We start from the raw sequence: 16510 nt of genomic DNA on the forward strand, positions 1-16510 counted from the left end.
TAGCAGTAGCGAAAAAAATAAATATCTTTATAGAAAGGAAATCCCATTGGGATGAATTGAGTGCTCCTATCTCGTCAAGCAATTGGGTGCTGTATAATTCCTCAACTACTGATTAACAAGCCATGCTTTGCTTTTGGATACGCAGTGCATAGTTTTGCTACTCGCATACTGTACTCTCACTAACCTATAGAAGTTATGTAATCACAGCTCCGCCCCCCCCGCAGCTACTCGCCCAAGCCTCTCCAGGTTCTCCTTTACCCAAATCCGGATAGCAGATGTTCTGAAAGAGCTCCAAAACCTGGACCTGTACAAATCAGCTGGGCTTGACAATCTGGACACTCTATTTCTGAAACTATCCGCCGCCATTGTCGCAACCCCTATTACCAGCCTGTTCAACCTCTCTTTCATATCGTCTGAGATCCCCAAGGATCGGAAAGCTGCCGCAGTCATCCCCCTCTTCAAAGGGGGAGACACCCTGGACCCAAACTGTTACAGACCTATATCCATCCTGCCCTGCCTATCTAAGGTCTTCGAAAGCCAAGTCAACAAACAGGTCACTGACCATCTCGAATCCCACCGTACCTTCTCCGCTGTGCAATCTGGTTTCCGAGCCGGTCACGGGTGCACCTCAGCCACGCTCAAGGTACTAAACGATATCATAACCGCCATCGATAAAAGACAGTACTGTGCAGCCGGCTTCATCGACCTTGCCAAGGCTTTTGACTCGGTCAATCACCATATTCTTATCGGCAGACTCAGTAGCCTCGGTTTTTCGGATGACTGCCTTGCCTGGTTCACCAATTACTTTGCAGACAGAGTTCAGTGTGTCAAATCGGAGGGCATGCTGTCCGGTCCTCTGGAAGTCTCTATGGGGGTGCCACAGGGTTCATTCCTCGGGGCGACTCTTTTTTCTGTATATATCAATGATGTTGCTCTTGCTGCGGGCGATTCCCTGATCCACCTCTACGCAGACAACACCATTCTATATACTTCCGGCCCGTCCTTGGACACTGCGCTATCTAACATCCAAACAAGCTTCAATGCCATACAACACTCCTTCCGTGGCCTCCAACTGCTCTTAAACGCTAGTAAAATCAAATGCATGCTTTTCAACCGTTCGCTGCCTGCACCCGCACGCCTGACCAGCATCACCACCCTGGATGGTTCCAACCTTGAATATGTGGACATCTATAAGTACCTAGGTGTCTGGCTAGACTGTAAACTCTCCTTCCAGACTCATATCAAACATCTCCAATCGAAAATCAAATGTCGGCTTTCTATTCTGCAACAAAGCCTCCTTCACTCACGCCGCCAAACTTACCCTAGTAAAACTGACTATCCTACCGATCCTCGACTTCGGCGATGTCATCTACAAAATTGCTTCCAACACTCTACTCATCAAACTGGATGCAGTTTATCACAGTGCCATCCATTTTGTCACTAAAGCACCTTATACCACCCACCACTGCGACTTGTATGCTCTAGTCGACTGGCCCTCGCTACATATTCGTCGCCAGACCCACTGGCTCCAGGTCATCTACAAGTCCATGCTAGGTAAAGCTCCGCCTTATCTCAGTTCACTCTTCACGATGGCAACACCCATCCGTAGCACGCGCTCCAGCAGGTGTATCTCACTGATCATCCCTAAAGCAAACACCTCATTTTGCCGCCTTTCGTTCCAGTTCTCTGCTGCCTGTGACTGGAACGAATTGCAAAAATCGCTGAAGTTGGAGACTTTTATCCCCCTCACCAACTTCAAACATCTGCTATCTGAGCAGCTAACCGATCGCTGCAGCTGTACATAGTCTATCAGCAAATAGCCCACCCATTTTTACCTACCTCATCCCCATACTGATTTTATTTATTTACTTTTCTGCTCTTTTGCACACCAATATCTCTACATGTACATGACCATCTGATCTTCAAAATTGTAATTATTCGCCTACCTCATGCCTTTTGCACACAATGTATATAGACTCCCCTTTTTTTCCTAATGTGTTATTGACTTGTTAATTGTTTACTCCATGTGTAACTCTGTGTTGTCTGTTCACACTGCTATGCTTTATCTTGGCCAGGTCGCAGTTGCAAATGAGAACTTGTTCTCAACTAGCCAACCTGGTTAAATAAAGGAAATAAAATAAATAAAAAAATAAAAAACTGGGCATGTGGGTGTGTAGTGAAAAGAAAAATAACTCAGCCTTTCTTTGATTTGGCTTTCTTTGGAAGTGATTATCTTTACTGTATGGCTTTGACAGAAGATAGAGTTTCTCATCAATAAGATGAATGGGACTGATACTGAACCACCCGTGGAGCAACACCGTTAAAACAGCCTGTTCCAAAATATAACTGATTAGCATACCAAGGTGGGGGTGAGGAGAGCAAAGCGAAGGGCAAGGTAGAGGTGTGGTAGAGAGGGGGTGGCAAGGGGAGAGCTGTGTCCACATGGGGTCCATCATTTAGTGATACATTTCACCTTTGCTCAAATATACTATTTGCTAATATCAAAGTCCAAATGAAAAGTCACTTTCACACTTTTTCTATGTTACCTCAGAAACTCTAAGTTCAGGTCAGGACTGTGTTGATAAACACCCCACTCACATGATTCCATGGCTTGTGTAACTAAACGAGAATATTTCATTATACCAGGTATTGTGCAAAAATGTTACAACATTGATAAATGTATGGTTGTGTTCTGTCCAACCATTTCAGCAAAGTAGATAACAAATTCAGACTTTGCCAAATGTTTTTGGCTGTTGCTCTTTTTTAGCGTAGTCAATTGGATTGGTTGATAATGATGGCACACACACACACACACACACACACACACACACACACACACACACACACACACACACACACACACACACACACACACACACACACACACACACACACACACACACACACACACACACACACACACACACACACACACACACACACACACACAATGCGGGGAAGATTACTACTCCAGATGTTAAAAACAGCTAACCAAACAGAGCTGTCCTGAAATAAACTGTGCTCCTTCCACACACAGCATTCATTTATCGATTAGTCTATGTAGGCCAACCTCCTCAGAGGAGAACTACTCCTACTGAAGCGTATGTGAAATGGCGTTGAATTAGTGATGTGGAGCAATAGGTAACAATGCCTCCTGGGTGACAGTTGTCGATGTGTTCATAGAGTCCCTGGTTTGAGGAGATGGACGGAAGCAACACTGTTACACTACCATCACAGAGACAGAGCTTTGTTACTCCCAGAAACACAATTTATGACAGGAAACAACATTAACAAGCCTACTCCCTAAGTTTGTTTTACTCACTGCTTTAGCACACTCTGCTAACCCGGATGTCTTAGCCGTGTCTGAATCCTTGAATCTGTCCAAGACAGAACTGCCAAAGGGGGCGGTGTTGCAATCTACTGCAAAGATAGCATGCAGAGTTCTGTATTGCTATCTAAGTCTGTACCCAAACAATTCGAGCTTCTACCTCTAAAGATTCACCTTTCCACAAACAAGACCTTCCTCTGCCCCCAGCTGTGCCCTCAATACCATATGTGAATTGATTGCCCCCCATCTATCTTCTGAGCCCGTACTACTAGGTGACCTAAACTGGGACATGCTTAACACCCCGGCCATCCTACAATCCAAGCTTGATGCCCTCAATCTCACACAAATTATCAATGAACCTACCAGGTACAACTCCAAATCCGTAAACACGGGCACCCTCATAGATGTCATCCTAACTAAGTCGCCCTCCAAATACACCTCTGCTGTTTTCAATCAAGATCTCAGCGATCACTACCTCATTGCCTGCATCCATAATGGGTCTGCGACCAAACAACTACCCCTCATCACTGTCAAACGCTCCCTAAAACCCTTCTGCAAGCAGGCCTTTCTAATTGACCTGGCCTGGGTATCCTGGAATGACATTGACCTCATCCCGTCAGTAGATGATGCCTGGCTATTCTTTAAAAGTGCCTTCCTCAACATTGTAAATACGCATGCCCCATTCAAAAAATGTAGAACTAGGAATAGATATAGTCCTTGGTTCACTCCAGACCTGTCTGCCCTTGACCAGCACAAAAACATCCGGATGCATTAGCATCGATCAGCCCCCGTGATATGCAACTTTTCAGGTAATATGGAACAAATATACACAGGAAGTTAGGAAAGCTAAGGCTAGCTTTTTCAAACAGAAATTTGCATCCTGTAGTACCAACTCAAAAAAGTTCTGGGACACTGTAAAGTCCTCAGAGCTGCCCACTGCTCTGAGGCTAGAAAACACTGTCACCACTGATAAATCCACTATAATTGAGAATTTCAATAAGCATTTCTCTACGGCTGGCCATGCTTTCCACCTGGCTACCCCTAACCCGGTCAACTGCCCGGCACCCTCCACAGCAACCCGCCAAAGCCCCCAGCATTTCTCCTTTACCAAGATCCAGATAGCTGATGTTCTGAAAGAGCTGCAAAATCTGGACCCCTACAAATCAGCCGGGCTAGACAATCTGGACCCTCTCTTTCTAAAACTATCTGCCGAAATTGTTGCAACCCCTATTACTAGCCTGTTCAACCTCTGTTTCGTATCATCTGAGATTCCCAAAAATCTGCCACGGTCATCCCCCTCTTCAAAGGGGGAGGCACTCTAGACCCAAACTGCTACAGACCTATATCTATCCTATCGTGTCTTTCTAAGGCCTTCGAACGCCAAGTTAACAAACAGATTACCGACCATTTCGAATCCCACCGTACCTTTTCCGCTATGCAATCTGGTTTCAGAGCTGGTCATGGGTGCACCTCAGCCACGCTCAAGGTCCTAAATGATATCTTAACCGCCATCGATAAGAAACAATACTGTGCAGCAGTATTCATCGACCTGGCCAAGGCTTCAGACTCTGTCTATCACCACATTCTTATTGGCAGACTCAACAGCCTTGGTTTCTCAAATGATTACCTCGCCTGGTTTACCAACTACTTACTGTATCTGATAGAGTTCAGTGTGTCAATTCGGAGGGCCTGTTGTCCGGACCTCTGGCAGTCTCTATGGGGGTGCCACAGGGTTCAATCCTCGGGCCGACTCTCTTCTCTGTATACATCAATGATGTTGCTCTTGCTGGTGGTGATTCTCTGATACACCTCTACGCAGACAACACCATTCTGTATACTTCTTGTCATGCAGGTGAAAGAGGACCCAAAAGCGACTTAACAGAAACAGAGTTTATTTAAGTCCAAAACGGAATAACAGAAATCCTCTAGACTTGTAGAGGGGAAACAACTGGAGAAGCGGCCACAGACTGCAGGTCGCTTCGGGTAGGCGCAGGCCGCAGTCGACAGAGACACCTGCTCACACGCAGCATCTGACGAAGGCAAAAAACACGACAGGACAGGGCGATACACAATCACAGCAAAAACACGACAGGACAGGGCGAAACGCAATCACAGCATGGTGAATACAATACAAGGAACCGACGGGACAGGAACGGATCACAAAGGAATAAATAGGGACTCTAATCAGGGGAAAGGATCGGGAACAGGTGTGGGAAGATTAAATGATGATTAGGGGAATAGGAACAGCTGGGAGCAGGAACGGAACGATAGAGAGAAGAGAGAGCGAGAGAGTGAGAGAGGGAGGGGGAGAGAGAGGGATAGAAGGAGGGAAAGAACCAAATAAGACCAGCAGAGGGAAACGAATAGCATGGGGAGCACAGGGACAAGACATGATAATAAATGACAAACATGACAGTACCCCCACTCACCGAGCGCCTCCTGGCGCACTCGAGGAGGAATCCTGGCGGCAACGGAGGAAATCATCGATGAGTGAACGGTCCAGCACGTCCCGAGACGGAACCCAACTCCTCTCCTCAGGACCGTAACCCTCCCAATCCACTAGGTATTGGTGACCCCGTCCCCGAGAACGCATGTCCATGATCTTATGTACCTTGTAAATAGGTGCGCTCTCGACAAGGACGGGAGGGGGAGGGAAGACGAACGGGGGTGCGAAGAAAGGGCTTAACACAGGAGACATGGAAGACAGGATGGACGCGACGAAGATGTCGCGGAAGAAGCAGTCGCACAGCGACAGGATTGACGACCTGGGAGACACGGAACGGACCAATGAACCGCGGAGTCAACTTACGAGAAGCTGTCGTAAGAGGAAGGTTGCGAGTGGAAAGCCACACTCTCTGGCCGCAACAATACCTTGGACTCTTAATCCTGCGTTTATTGGCGGCTCTCACCGTCTGTGCCCTGTAACGGCAAAGTGCAGACCTCACCCTCCTCCAGGTGCGCTCACAACGTTGGACAAACGCTTGAGCGGAGGGAACGCTGGACTCGGCAAGCTGGGATGAGAACAGAGGAGGCTGGTAACCCAGACTACTCTGAAACGGAGATAACCCGGTAGCAGACGAAGGAAGCGAATTGTGAGCGTATTCTGCCCAGGGGAGCTGTTCTGCCCAAGACGCAGGGTTTCTGAAAGAAAGGCTGCGTAGTATACGACCAATCGTCTGATTGGCCCTCTCTGCTTGACCGTTAGACTGGGGATGAAACCCGGAAGAGAGACTGACGGACGCACCAATCAAACGACAGAACTCCCTCCAAAACTGTGACGTGAATTGCGGGCCTCTGTCTGAAACGGCGTCTAACGGGAGGCCATGAATTCTGAATACATTCTCAATAATGATTTGTGCCGTCTCCTTAGCGGAAGGAAGTTTAGCGAGGGGAATGAAATGTGCCGCCTTAGAGAACCTATCGACAACCGTCAGAATCACAGTCTTCCCCGCAGACAAAGGCAGACCGGTAATGAAGTCTAAGGCAATGTGAGACCATGGTCGAGAAGGAATGGGGAGCGGTCTGAGACGACCGGCAGGAGGAGAGTTACCCGACTTAGTCTGCGCGCAGTCCGAACAAGCAGCCACGAAACGGCGCGTGTCACGCTCCTGAGTCGGCCACCAAAAGCGCTGGCGAATAGACGCAAGAGTGCCTCGAACACCGGGATGACCAGCTAACTTGGCAGAGTGAGCCCACTGAAGAACAGCCAGACGAGTGGAAACAGGAACGAAAAGGAGGTTACTAGGACAAGCGCGCGGCGACGCAGTGTGCGTGAGTGCTTGCTTAACCTGTCTTTCAATTCCCCAGACTGTTAACCCGACAACACGCCCATAAGGAAGAATCCCCTCGGGATCAGTAGAAGCCACAGAAGAACTAAACAGACGGGATAAGGCATCAGGCTTGGTGTTCTTGCTACCCGGACGGTAAGAAATCACAAACTCGAAACGAGCGAAAAACAACGCCCAACGAGCTTGACGGGCATTAAGTCGTTTGGCAGAACGGATGTACTCAAGGTTCTTATGGTCTGTCCAAACGACAAAAGGAACGGTCGCCCCCTCCAACCACTGTCGCCATTCGCCTAGGGCTAAGCGGATGGCGAGCAGTTCACGGTTACCCACATCATAGTTGCGCTCAGATGGCGACAGGCGATGAGAAAAATAAGCGCAAGGATGAACCTTATCGTCAGACTGGAAGCGCTGGGATAGGATGGCTCTCACGCCTACCTCTGAAGCGTCAACCTCGACAATGAATTGTCTAGTGACGTCAGGAGTAACGAGGATAGGAGCGGACGTAAAGCGTTCTTTTAGAAGATCAAAAGCTCCCTGGGCGGAACCGGACCACTTAAAACACGTCTTGACAGAAGTAAGAGCTGTGAGAGGGGCAGCAACTTGACCGAAATTACGAATGAAACGCCGATAGAAATTAGCGAAACCTAAAAAGCGCTGCAACTCGACACGTGACCTTGGAACGGGCCAATCACTGACAGCTTGGACCTTAGCGGAATCCATCTGAATGCCTTCAGCGGAAATAACGGAACCGAGAAAAGTAACGGAGGAGACATGAAAAGAGCACTTCTCAGCCTTTACGTAGAGACAATTCTCTAAAAGGCGCTGTAGAACACGTCGAACGTGCTGAACATGAATCTCGAGTGACGGAGAAAAAAATCAGGATATCGTCAAGATAGACAAAAACAAAAATGTTCAGCATGTCTCTCAGAACATCATTAACTAATGCCTGAAAAACAGCTGGCGCATTGGCGAGACCGAACGGCAGAACCCGGTACTCAAAATGCCCTAACGGAGTGTTAAACGCCGTTTTCCACTCGTCCCCCTCTCTGATGCGCACGAGATGGTAAGCGTTACGAAGGTCCAACTTAGTAAAGCACCTGGCTCCCTGCAGAATCTCGAAGGCTGATGACATAAGGGGAAGCGGATAACGATTCTTAACCGTTATGTCATTCAGCCCTCGATAATCCACGCAGGGGCGCAGAGTACCGTCCTTCTTTTTAACAAAAAGAACCCCGCCCCGGCCGGAGAAGAAGAAGGCACTATGGTACCGGCGTCAAGAGACACAGACAAATAATCCTCGAGAGCCTTACGTTCGGGAGCCGACAGAGAGTATAGTCTACCTCGAGGAGGAGTGGTCCCCGGAAGGAGATCAATACTACAATCATACGACCGGTGAGGAGGAAGGGAGTTGGCTCGGGACCGACTGAAGACCGTGCGCAGATCATGATATTCCTCCGGCACTCCTGTCAAATCGCCAGGTTCCTCCTGAGAAGTAGGGACAGAAGAAACGGGAGGGATGGCAGACATTAAACACTTCACATGACAAGAAACGTTCCAGGATAGGATAGAATTACTAGACCAATTAATAGAAGGATTATGACATACTAGCCAGGGATGACCCAAAACAACAGGTGTAAACGGTGAACGGAAAATCAAAAAAGAAATAGTCTCACTGTGGTTACCAGATACTGTGAGAGTTAAAGGTAGTGTCTCAAATTTGATACTGGGAAGATGACTACCATCTAAGGCAAACATGGGCGTAGGCCTGTCTAACGGTCTGAAAGGAATGTTATGTTTCCGAACCCATGCTTCGTCCATGAAACAACCCTCAGCCCCAGAGTCAATCAAAGCACTGCATGTAGCACCCGAACCGGTCCAGCGTAGATGGACCGACATAGTAGTACAAGATCTAGATGAAGGGACCTGAGTAGTAGCGCTCACCAGTAGCCCTCCGCTTACTGATGGGCTCTGGCCTCTTACTGGACATGAATTAACAAAATGTCCAGCAACTCCGCAATAGAGGCACAGGCGGTTGGTGATCCTCCGTTCCCTCTCCTTATTCGAGATGCGAATCCCTCCCAGCTGCATGGGCTCAGTCTCAAAGCCAGAGGAGGGAGATGGTTGCGATGCGGAGCAGGGAAACACCGTTGATGCGAGCTCTCTTCCACGAGCCCGGTGACGAAGATCTACCCGTCGTTCTATGCGGATGGCGAGAGCAATCAAAGAATCCACATCTGATGGAACCTCCCGGGAGAGAATCTCATCCTTAACCACTGCGTGGAGTCCCTCCAGAAAACGAGCGAGCAGCGCCGGCTCGTTCCACTCACTAGAGGCAGCAAGAGTGCGAAACTCAATAGAATAATCCGTTATGGACCGTTCACCTTGGCATAAGGAAGCCAGGGCCCTAGAAGCCTCCCTACCAAAAACTGAACGGTCAAAAACCCGAATCATCTCCTCTTTAAAGTTCTGGAATTTGTTAGAGCAATCAGCCCTTGCCTCCCAGATAGCTGTGCCCCATTCTCGAGCCCGGCCAGTAAGGAGTGAAATGACGTAAGCAACCCGAGCTCTCTCTAGAGTATGTGTTGGGTTGGAGAGCGAACACAATCTCACACTGCGTGAGAAAGGAGCGGCACTCAGTGGGCTGCCCGGAGTAGCAAGGTGGGTTATTAACCCTAGGTTCTGGAGGCTCGGCAGGCCAGGAAGTAACAGGTGGCACGAGACGTAGACTCTGGAACTGTCCAGAGAGGTCGGAAACCTGAGCGGCCAGGTTCTCCACGGCATGGCGAGCAGCAGACAATTCCTGCTCGTGTCTGCCGAGCATGGCTCCTTGGATCTTGACGGCAGTGTAACGAGCGTCTGTAGTCGCTGGGTCCATTCCTTGGTCGGTTCCTTCTGTCATGCAGGTGAAAGAGGACCCAAAAGCGACTTAACAGAAACAGAGTTTATTTAAGTCCAAAACGGAATAACAGAAATCCTCTAGACTTGTAGAGGGGAAACAACTGGAGAAGCGGCCACAGACTGCAGGTCGCTTCGGGTAGGCGCAGGCCGCAGTCGACAGAGACACCTGCTCACACGCAGCATCTGACGAAGGCAAAAAAACACGACAGGACAGGGCGATACACAATCACAGCAAAAACACGACAGGACAGGGCGAAACGCAATCACAGCATGGTGAATACAATACAAGGAACCGACGGGACAGGAACGGATCACAAAGGAATAAATAGGGACTCTAATCAGGGGAAAGGATCGGGAACAGGTGTGGGAAGATTAAATGATGATTAGGGGAATAGGAACAGCTGGGAGCAGGAACGGAACGATAGAGAGAAGAGAGAGCGAGAGAGTGAGAGAGGGAGGGGGAGAGAGAGGGATAGAAGGAGGGAAAGAACCAAATAAGACCAGCAGAGGGAAACGAATAGCATGGGGAGCACAGGGACAAGACATGATAATAAATGACAAACATGACACTTCTGGATACTGTGTTAACTAACCTCCAGACGAGCTTCAATGCCATACAACCCCAACTGCTCTTAAACGCAAGTAAAACTAAATGCATGCTATTCAAACGATCACTGCCCGCACCTGCTCGCCCGTCGAGCATCACTACTCTGGACGGCTCTGACTTAGAATACGTGGACAACTACAAATACCTAGGTGTTTGTTAGACTGTAAACTCTCCTTCCAGACTCAAATTAAGCATCTCCAATCCAAAATTAAATCTAGAATTGGCTTCCTATATCGCAACAAAGCATCCTTCACTCATGCTGCCAAACATACCCTCGTAAAACTGACCATCCTACCGATCCTCGACTTCGGTGATGTCATCTATAAAATTGCCTCCAACACTCTACTCAACAAACTGGATGCAGTCTATCACAGTGCCATCCGTTTTGTCACCAAAGCCCCATACACTACCCACCATTGCGACCTGTACACTCTCGTTGGTTGGCCCTTGCTTCATACTCGTCGCCAAACCCACTGACTACAGGTTATCTACAAGTCTCTGCGAGGTAAAGCCCCACCTTATCTCAGCTCACTGGTCACCATAGTAGCACCCACTCGTAGCACGCGCTCCAGCAGGTATATCTCATTGGTCACTCGCAATGCCAATTCCTCCTTTGGTCGTCTTTCCTTCCAGTTCTCTGCTACCAATGACTGGAACGAACTGCAAAAATCTCTGAAGCTGGAGACTCATATCTCCCTCACTAGCTTTATTAAGCACCAGCTGTCAGAGCAGCTCACTGCACCTGTACATAGCCCATCTGTAAACAGCCCATCTACCTACCTTATCCCCATACTGTATTTATTTATTTATCTAGCTCCTTTGCACCCCAGTATCTCTACTTGCACATTCATCTTCTGCACATCTACCATTCCAGTGTTTTAATTGCTATATTGTAATTACTTCGCCATCATGGCCTATTTACTGCCTTAACTCCCTTATCTTACCTCATTTGCACTCACTGTATATAGACTCTTTGTTTTATTTTGTTCTACTGTATTATTGACTATGTTTTGTTCATTCCATGTGTAACTATTGGTTGTTGTATGTTTCGAATTGCTATGATTTATCTTGGCCAGGTCGCAGTTGCAAATGAGAACTTGTTCTCAACTAGCCAACCTGGTGAAATAACAGGTTAATGTTAAGGAATTAACACCAAAATAATTGAAAAGAAGTGCAATCGACTGTGCAAATCCACTCATAAAATATGCATGACCAGTGGACTGGAGGAAATCCTTCACAAGATTCAACTCTTCCTTTCTGTATAGGATTATCTCATAAAAACATCATGGTCAATTATTATATTGGTTGTTATGGTTATAATTATTGCATCTGGTAAATGCTGTGCTCATGAAAGGACTCTTGGGGGAAACAAATGGCTGATTTTCTGTTGTTGTTGTTGACTAAATCTTTTTGACATTTCAGAAAATGGCCCCTACACCCACCCAGTCCACTGGGCTTAACTCTTCTACAAGTTATATGATGAGTTACCAACGTTGAGTTATTTAAACCCCTAAACTTGATCAATATTCAATACACCACCATCTCCATTCTGCTCCCTGCAGTGCAGCAGTGGTGGGTTGGTAAGGATCCTATTTTGAAAGGAGCTGGAAGAGGGGGTCAAAGTGCTCAATCAACTAAAGGGCATTTGTAGTGTTCCTATAAAATCTGTTTTATTTCTTGACTAATTCTATTGAGTGTTTCCCAAATTTATTTTTCTCAGTTTTGTTTTCCCTATTTTTAGGTTTTCGCTCTCAAAATCAGTTTTTTTATTATACAAAATCAACAAAACTGGATGTTCTAAGTCAAGGATGGGCAACTTTGATAGGGCTGAGGGCCACAAATATCTGAACTCATCATGAGGGGCCACAGGTTGCTCACGGATCTGCACACCCACATCCATGCTTAACAATTATAGATAGCTGGCAGCTAAACTAATTTAACAATCTAAAATAATTTTAGCTGACATGGGCTAATTGACTGGCTATCAGTGACTGACAAAACAAGAGAAAAACGGCTGATCCACAACCATATTTAGAAATTGCACCTTGTATATTATAGTATTTTAACTCAAGTGAGTTGAGACCTCGACTGAGTTCAAAAAGATATTTTTTTTAATTATTAGAGACCACACTTTCTGTCTTTTTCTCCTGGATTATTGTTAAGGCACCTGAAGCAAGAATGAAACCAGTCCAAAACAATCCAAGCCATGTTATTTTACATTAAAAGCGGCAATTGAGAGAAGCAACTGTTGGTGAGACAATGAATGCACCCAAACAACAGACTGAGGTCCTTGCAGCACGTAAACCGTCTCTGGCGTCATTTCCTCATCATAATTGTGTGAGTATTTATTTATTGGTCCCTGGGGATGGCGGCAGGGGGTGGTGAGGTGGGGGGACATATTGTGAAAGGCTTCCTCTCTCTTGATGAGTGCTGAGGAAAAGGTCACATTACTGCTGGTGAGTGTGACAGATGTGTGTCTATGTGTTACGGTGGGCTGGGTAGGTTGTTACATTATCTTTTCGCACCACACACACATTATTTTTTTGCACTTTTTTTGCACATTGAGCACTCCTGCACCTCACTCTCTCCAACCATAGCATGAGATGAGTGTTGGTGTTGTTGTGGTATTACTTGTCTCTGAGCTGTGAAAAGAGTTTCCACCCGCAGAGAAAAGCAATGTATGAAATCTGAATATAAAGCAGGTCTGTCTGATCCTCAAACCATCTGCTGTTCTGAAAGAAACAGACAACCACCACAACAACATGGAAATTAGCTGCTGATTGTGTGCTCTGACAGAACAGAGTTACAATCAGGAAGTATTCTTGTACTCTCATATACTATGTAGGCTAACCCAAATGTTCCACTTGCTACTTTATGACTTAGTCTTTTCTTCTTTGAGTCAGTCATATTTCCACTATAACTCTTCCATGGGTATTCTTCTAAATGGAGTTGTACAAATGGCTGTTTCAAGCATAGGAGATTTTCTGATAAATACCGTGGGAGTTTAGTTTATTTTGATTCCTAACTGGGCCATGGCGGAGGTTATATTCAGGAAACGGCCTTTTTACTCAGATATTAATTATATTTTACACTGGTCCCAATCTAATGAACCATTGCATCCCCTATGATGGCTTTTCCCAGGCAGGTGTATGAGCAATACATGTCTACGAAGGTCTTTGGGTTAAACATTTCCCGACTGTTAATGCCAAACAGACACTTTACAGTGGCAATCAGTAGTTAAAACAATAAAGTCATCTCCGGTCCCTGTTTCGGTAAAAAGCTAAGGGATGGGGCTGGAGAAATATAACCACTCTCAAATTCATAGACATAGCTATGGATGCAAGGACTGACCATCCATGATATCAAAATAATAGATTTAAGCATGTTTTGAGGCTATATCGTTCATATTTACTTTGCTTATATATGAGGCATTTATAAGTTATATTCTTCAAGTATCAATGAGTACATATAATTAATTTAGAAGTTCAAACATGGATGTAGCAACTGCAGATTGCCCCTTTAACCTAAATACATAAAACAACTCATAAGTTCTGCGCACACAGATCAACTGCACTCCATCAAAATGCATGGCTTTACAATTAGCTCTGATCCAATGTCCTTTTTCAAATTAGTGTGGCCATTCTACCAGATCTCAGTCAGACAACCTTAATTAACTAAAAGCCCTAATCAATCACACCCAGTTGACTGTGAATTTGAAATAAACCTAAGACAACAGTATTCTGGCGCTCCATAAAGTACACATTTGGATCCATGTAACCAAAACAACAAAGTTCACAGTGTGAAAACAAAAAGAAACATGTTAAGTCACACATGCTTTCTTGTTGAACAGAAATTCCAGGACATGGATTACCAGTTTTTGAACAAATCCCTAATTTGACTAAGTCCATAATTTGCTCACCTCTGGTTAAATATGATGAACTGCAGACCAACAAAAAGCAAAGGGCCAGGGTAATTAGCCCAATGACGGAGTCTGTTTAGCAGGAAATACCTACAGATCTGATATGTTGACTGCAGCTCCCTTATAAGGTCGGACGGCTCTTGACCTCTGTTAATAAATGTCTTCTCTGGAGACGTTTTTATACCCGTGTGGGAACGGGAGAGGGAAGCTCATAGGGAACCAATCGAGAGGCTTATCTATCTATTTGTTGACTCACTTGACTTTGCAAAGAAAGTGATTTATTGGAGTAGCAATGAATTATATTTGCTTTGTACAGTACTCACTGTGCCCATTTCCTCAAAGGCAGCAGAAGGGTAAACTGAACCAAAATCCAGTGGAATTTAAAAAAAAAATATTATAAAAAATATTTTTTTACATTTATATTTATTTTTTCATTCGGTGGACAAAATTTGAGGGGTCCATAAAACTGCTGCAACATCTAAGGACGCTGATCTTATTATCTCTGTCTGTCCCGAGGACAGGCCATTTGCAGCAGTGAGTTGTCTGATCTGCACAGCATCGATTGAGCTCATAATTCTTGCTCAGGCTGCCGGTGCATTCATGCCCTGCAGCAATGATCAAAAGCTAATATCCACGCTTAACAAGCCATGCTTCTACGAATCATTCAGAGGGCAAGAGACAACAAATATCATAGGTAATAAGTGAGACACACACGCAATCGTAAATGTGAAAACAAGCACATACAGCTTAGCTATTTTTGTACAGCTGTGTCAACAAATTCAAAGAAATCTATGTCATGAGGGCTTCGGCTGAATAAATAACATGCTCCAAGAAGGTTCTTTTTAGGCTGTTCTTAGGCTGACAAGCCTAACCATAGTGAAACAAGTTCCACTGTGCCAACCCACTGAACATTAACGGATTTGCTCTCACAATATGTAGAATACAAAGCTGTGAATAAAGTGTAGTAAATATAGGGGACCCACCTCGGCCATCTTGCTTGATGTTGTGGAGCAGGTCAGAGTAGTTGACAGGTCCAGTGTTCTCCTCAAACACCAGGTCCACCGAGGTGATGTTGTTCAAGTGCAGCTCTGTGTAGAGGCCCTCCACAGCGAAGTAGCACGGTCGGTCGTCCTTCTTGTTATCACTGAACATGAGCAGCACCTGCTCCTTCCACTCAAAGTGCTTGCAGATATGGAGGCCGAACTTTCCCAGCTTTTTGTGCGTGGGGCCCGTGTTGGTGATGGACGGGTACATGTTGATGCCGTTGAAGCCCACGGCTGGGGCGCCCGCCGTTACCATGGGGATGTCCCAGTGGGTGGTGAAGAGGCCCACTGGGGAGGAGGTGTAGTCGCAGCCCGGCCCAATGAAAGCCCAAGGGTCGTGGGCGAACTTGAGGTCAACAGCCATGAGTGGGGCGATGGACTCAGAGCAGATGCCTTCTTCGTTCTCGCTGTTCTCAAACACGTAACCCAGGTGGTGGCCGCGGAGGAGAGCTGAGTCAGCGTTGATGGTGTTGATGGCTCGGTCCAGAGCCGGACCCACACGGGGCCAGGCCCAGGGGTAGGCAGTGTTTCTCTGTGGTAGGATGATGGCCAGCGTGATGTTCCGGTGCTGCCGATGGTCCCGGTGCTCTCTGGGGCGTCGGTGTGAATCACGGTGCCGGGAGGACATGCCAGACTGGACCCACTGGAGACAGGCACCCAGCAGCAGAAGAAGAACTAGCAACAGTTTCTCTCCCTGCATCCTCATCCTGTTAGGCTGCTGAATAATGTCCTTGTGAATGATTTATCCTGTAGAGCTAAAGAGGGAGACATAGGGAAACATTTGTACACCCACATACACACACAGTTTGGAGTCTCTGCATATCTGTTCAACTCTGTTCAAAGAGCTGTTTTGCTTCGTCACAACTGAATTCCCTCAAACTATTTTTCTTCATGTCACGTTTGAGTGGCCTTTGCACTACCATGTTA

The 16510-nt window shown here is 46.5% G+C and overlaps 1 protein-coding gene across 2 annotated transcripts in view; it reads right to left on the reverse strand.

Moving 5' to 3' along the window:
• LOC123997817 (atrial natriuretic peptide receptor 1-like) overlaps positions 1-16510 on the reverse strand; it is an 84844-nt gene that overhangs the window by 63771 nt on the left and 4563 nt on the right. For both annotated transcript variants that reach the window (XM_046302394.1, XM_046302393.1), the window contains exon 2: positions 15524-16338. In XM_046302394.1, coding sequence (XP_046158350.1) covers positions 15524-16289 — 766 coding nt within the window. In that variant the 5' untranslated portion in view covers positions 16290-16338. The remainder of the gene's footprint in view (positions 1-15523; positions 16339-16510) is intronic.

Source organism: Oncorhynchus gorbuscha, linkage group LG15 (assembly GCF_021184085.1).
Source record: "Oncorhynchus gorbuscha isolate QuinsamMale2020 ecotype Even-year linkage group LG15, OgorEven_v1.0, whole genome shotgun sequence".
Taxonomy (NCBI): domain Eukaryota; kingdom Metazoa; phylum Chordata; class Actinopteri; order Salmoniformes; family Salmonidae; genus Oncorhynchus; species Oncorhynchus gorbuscha.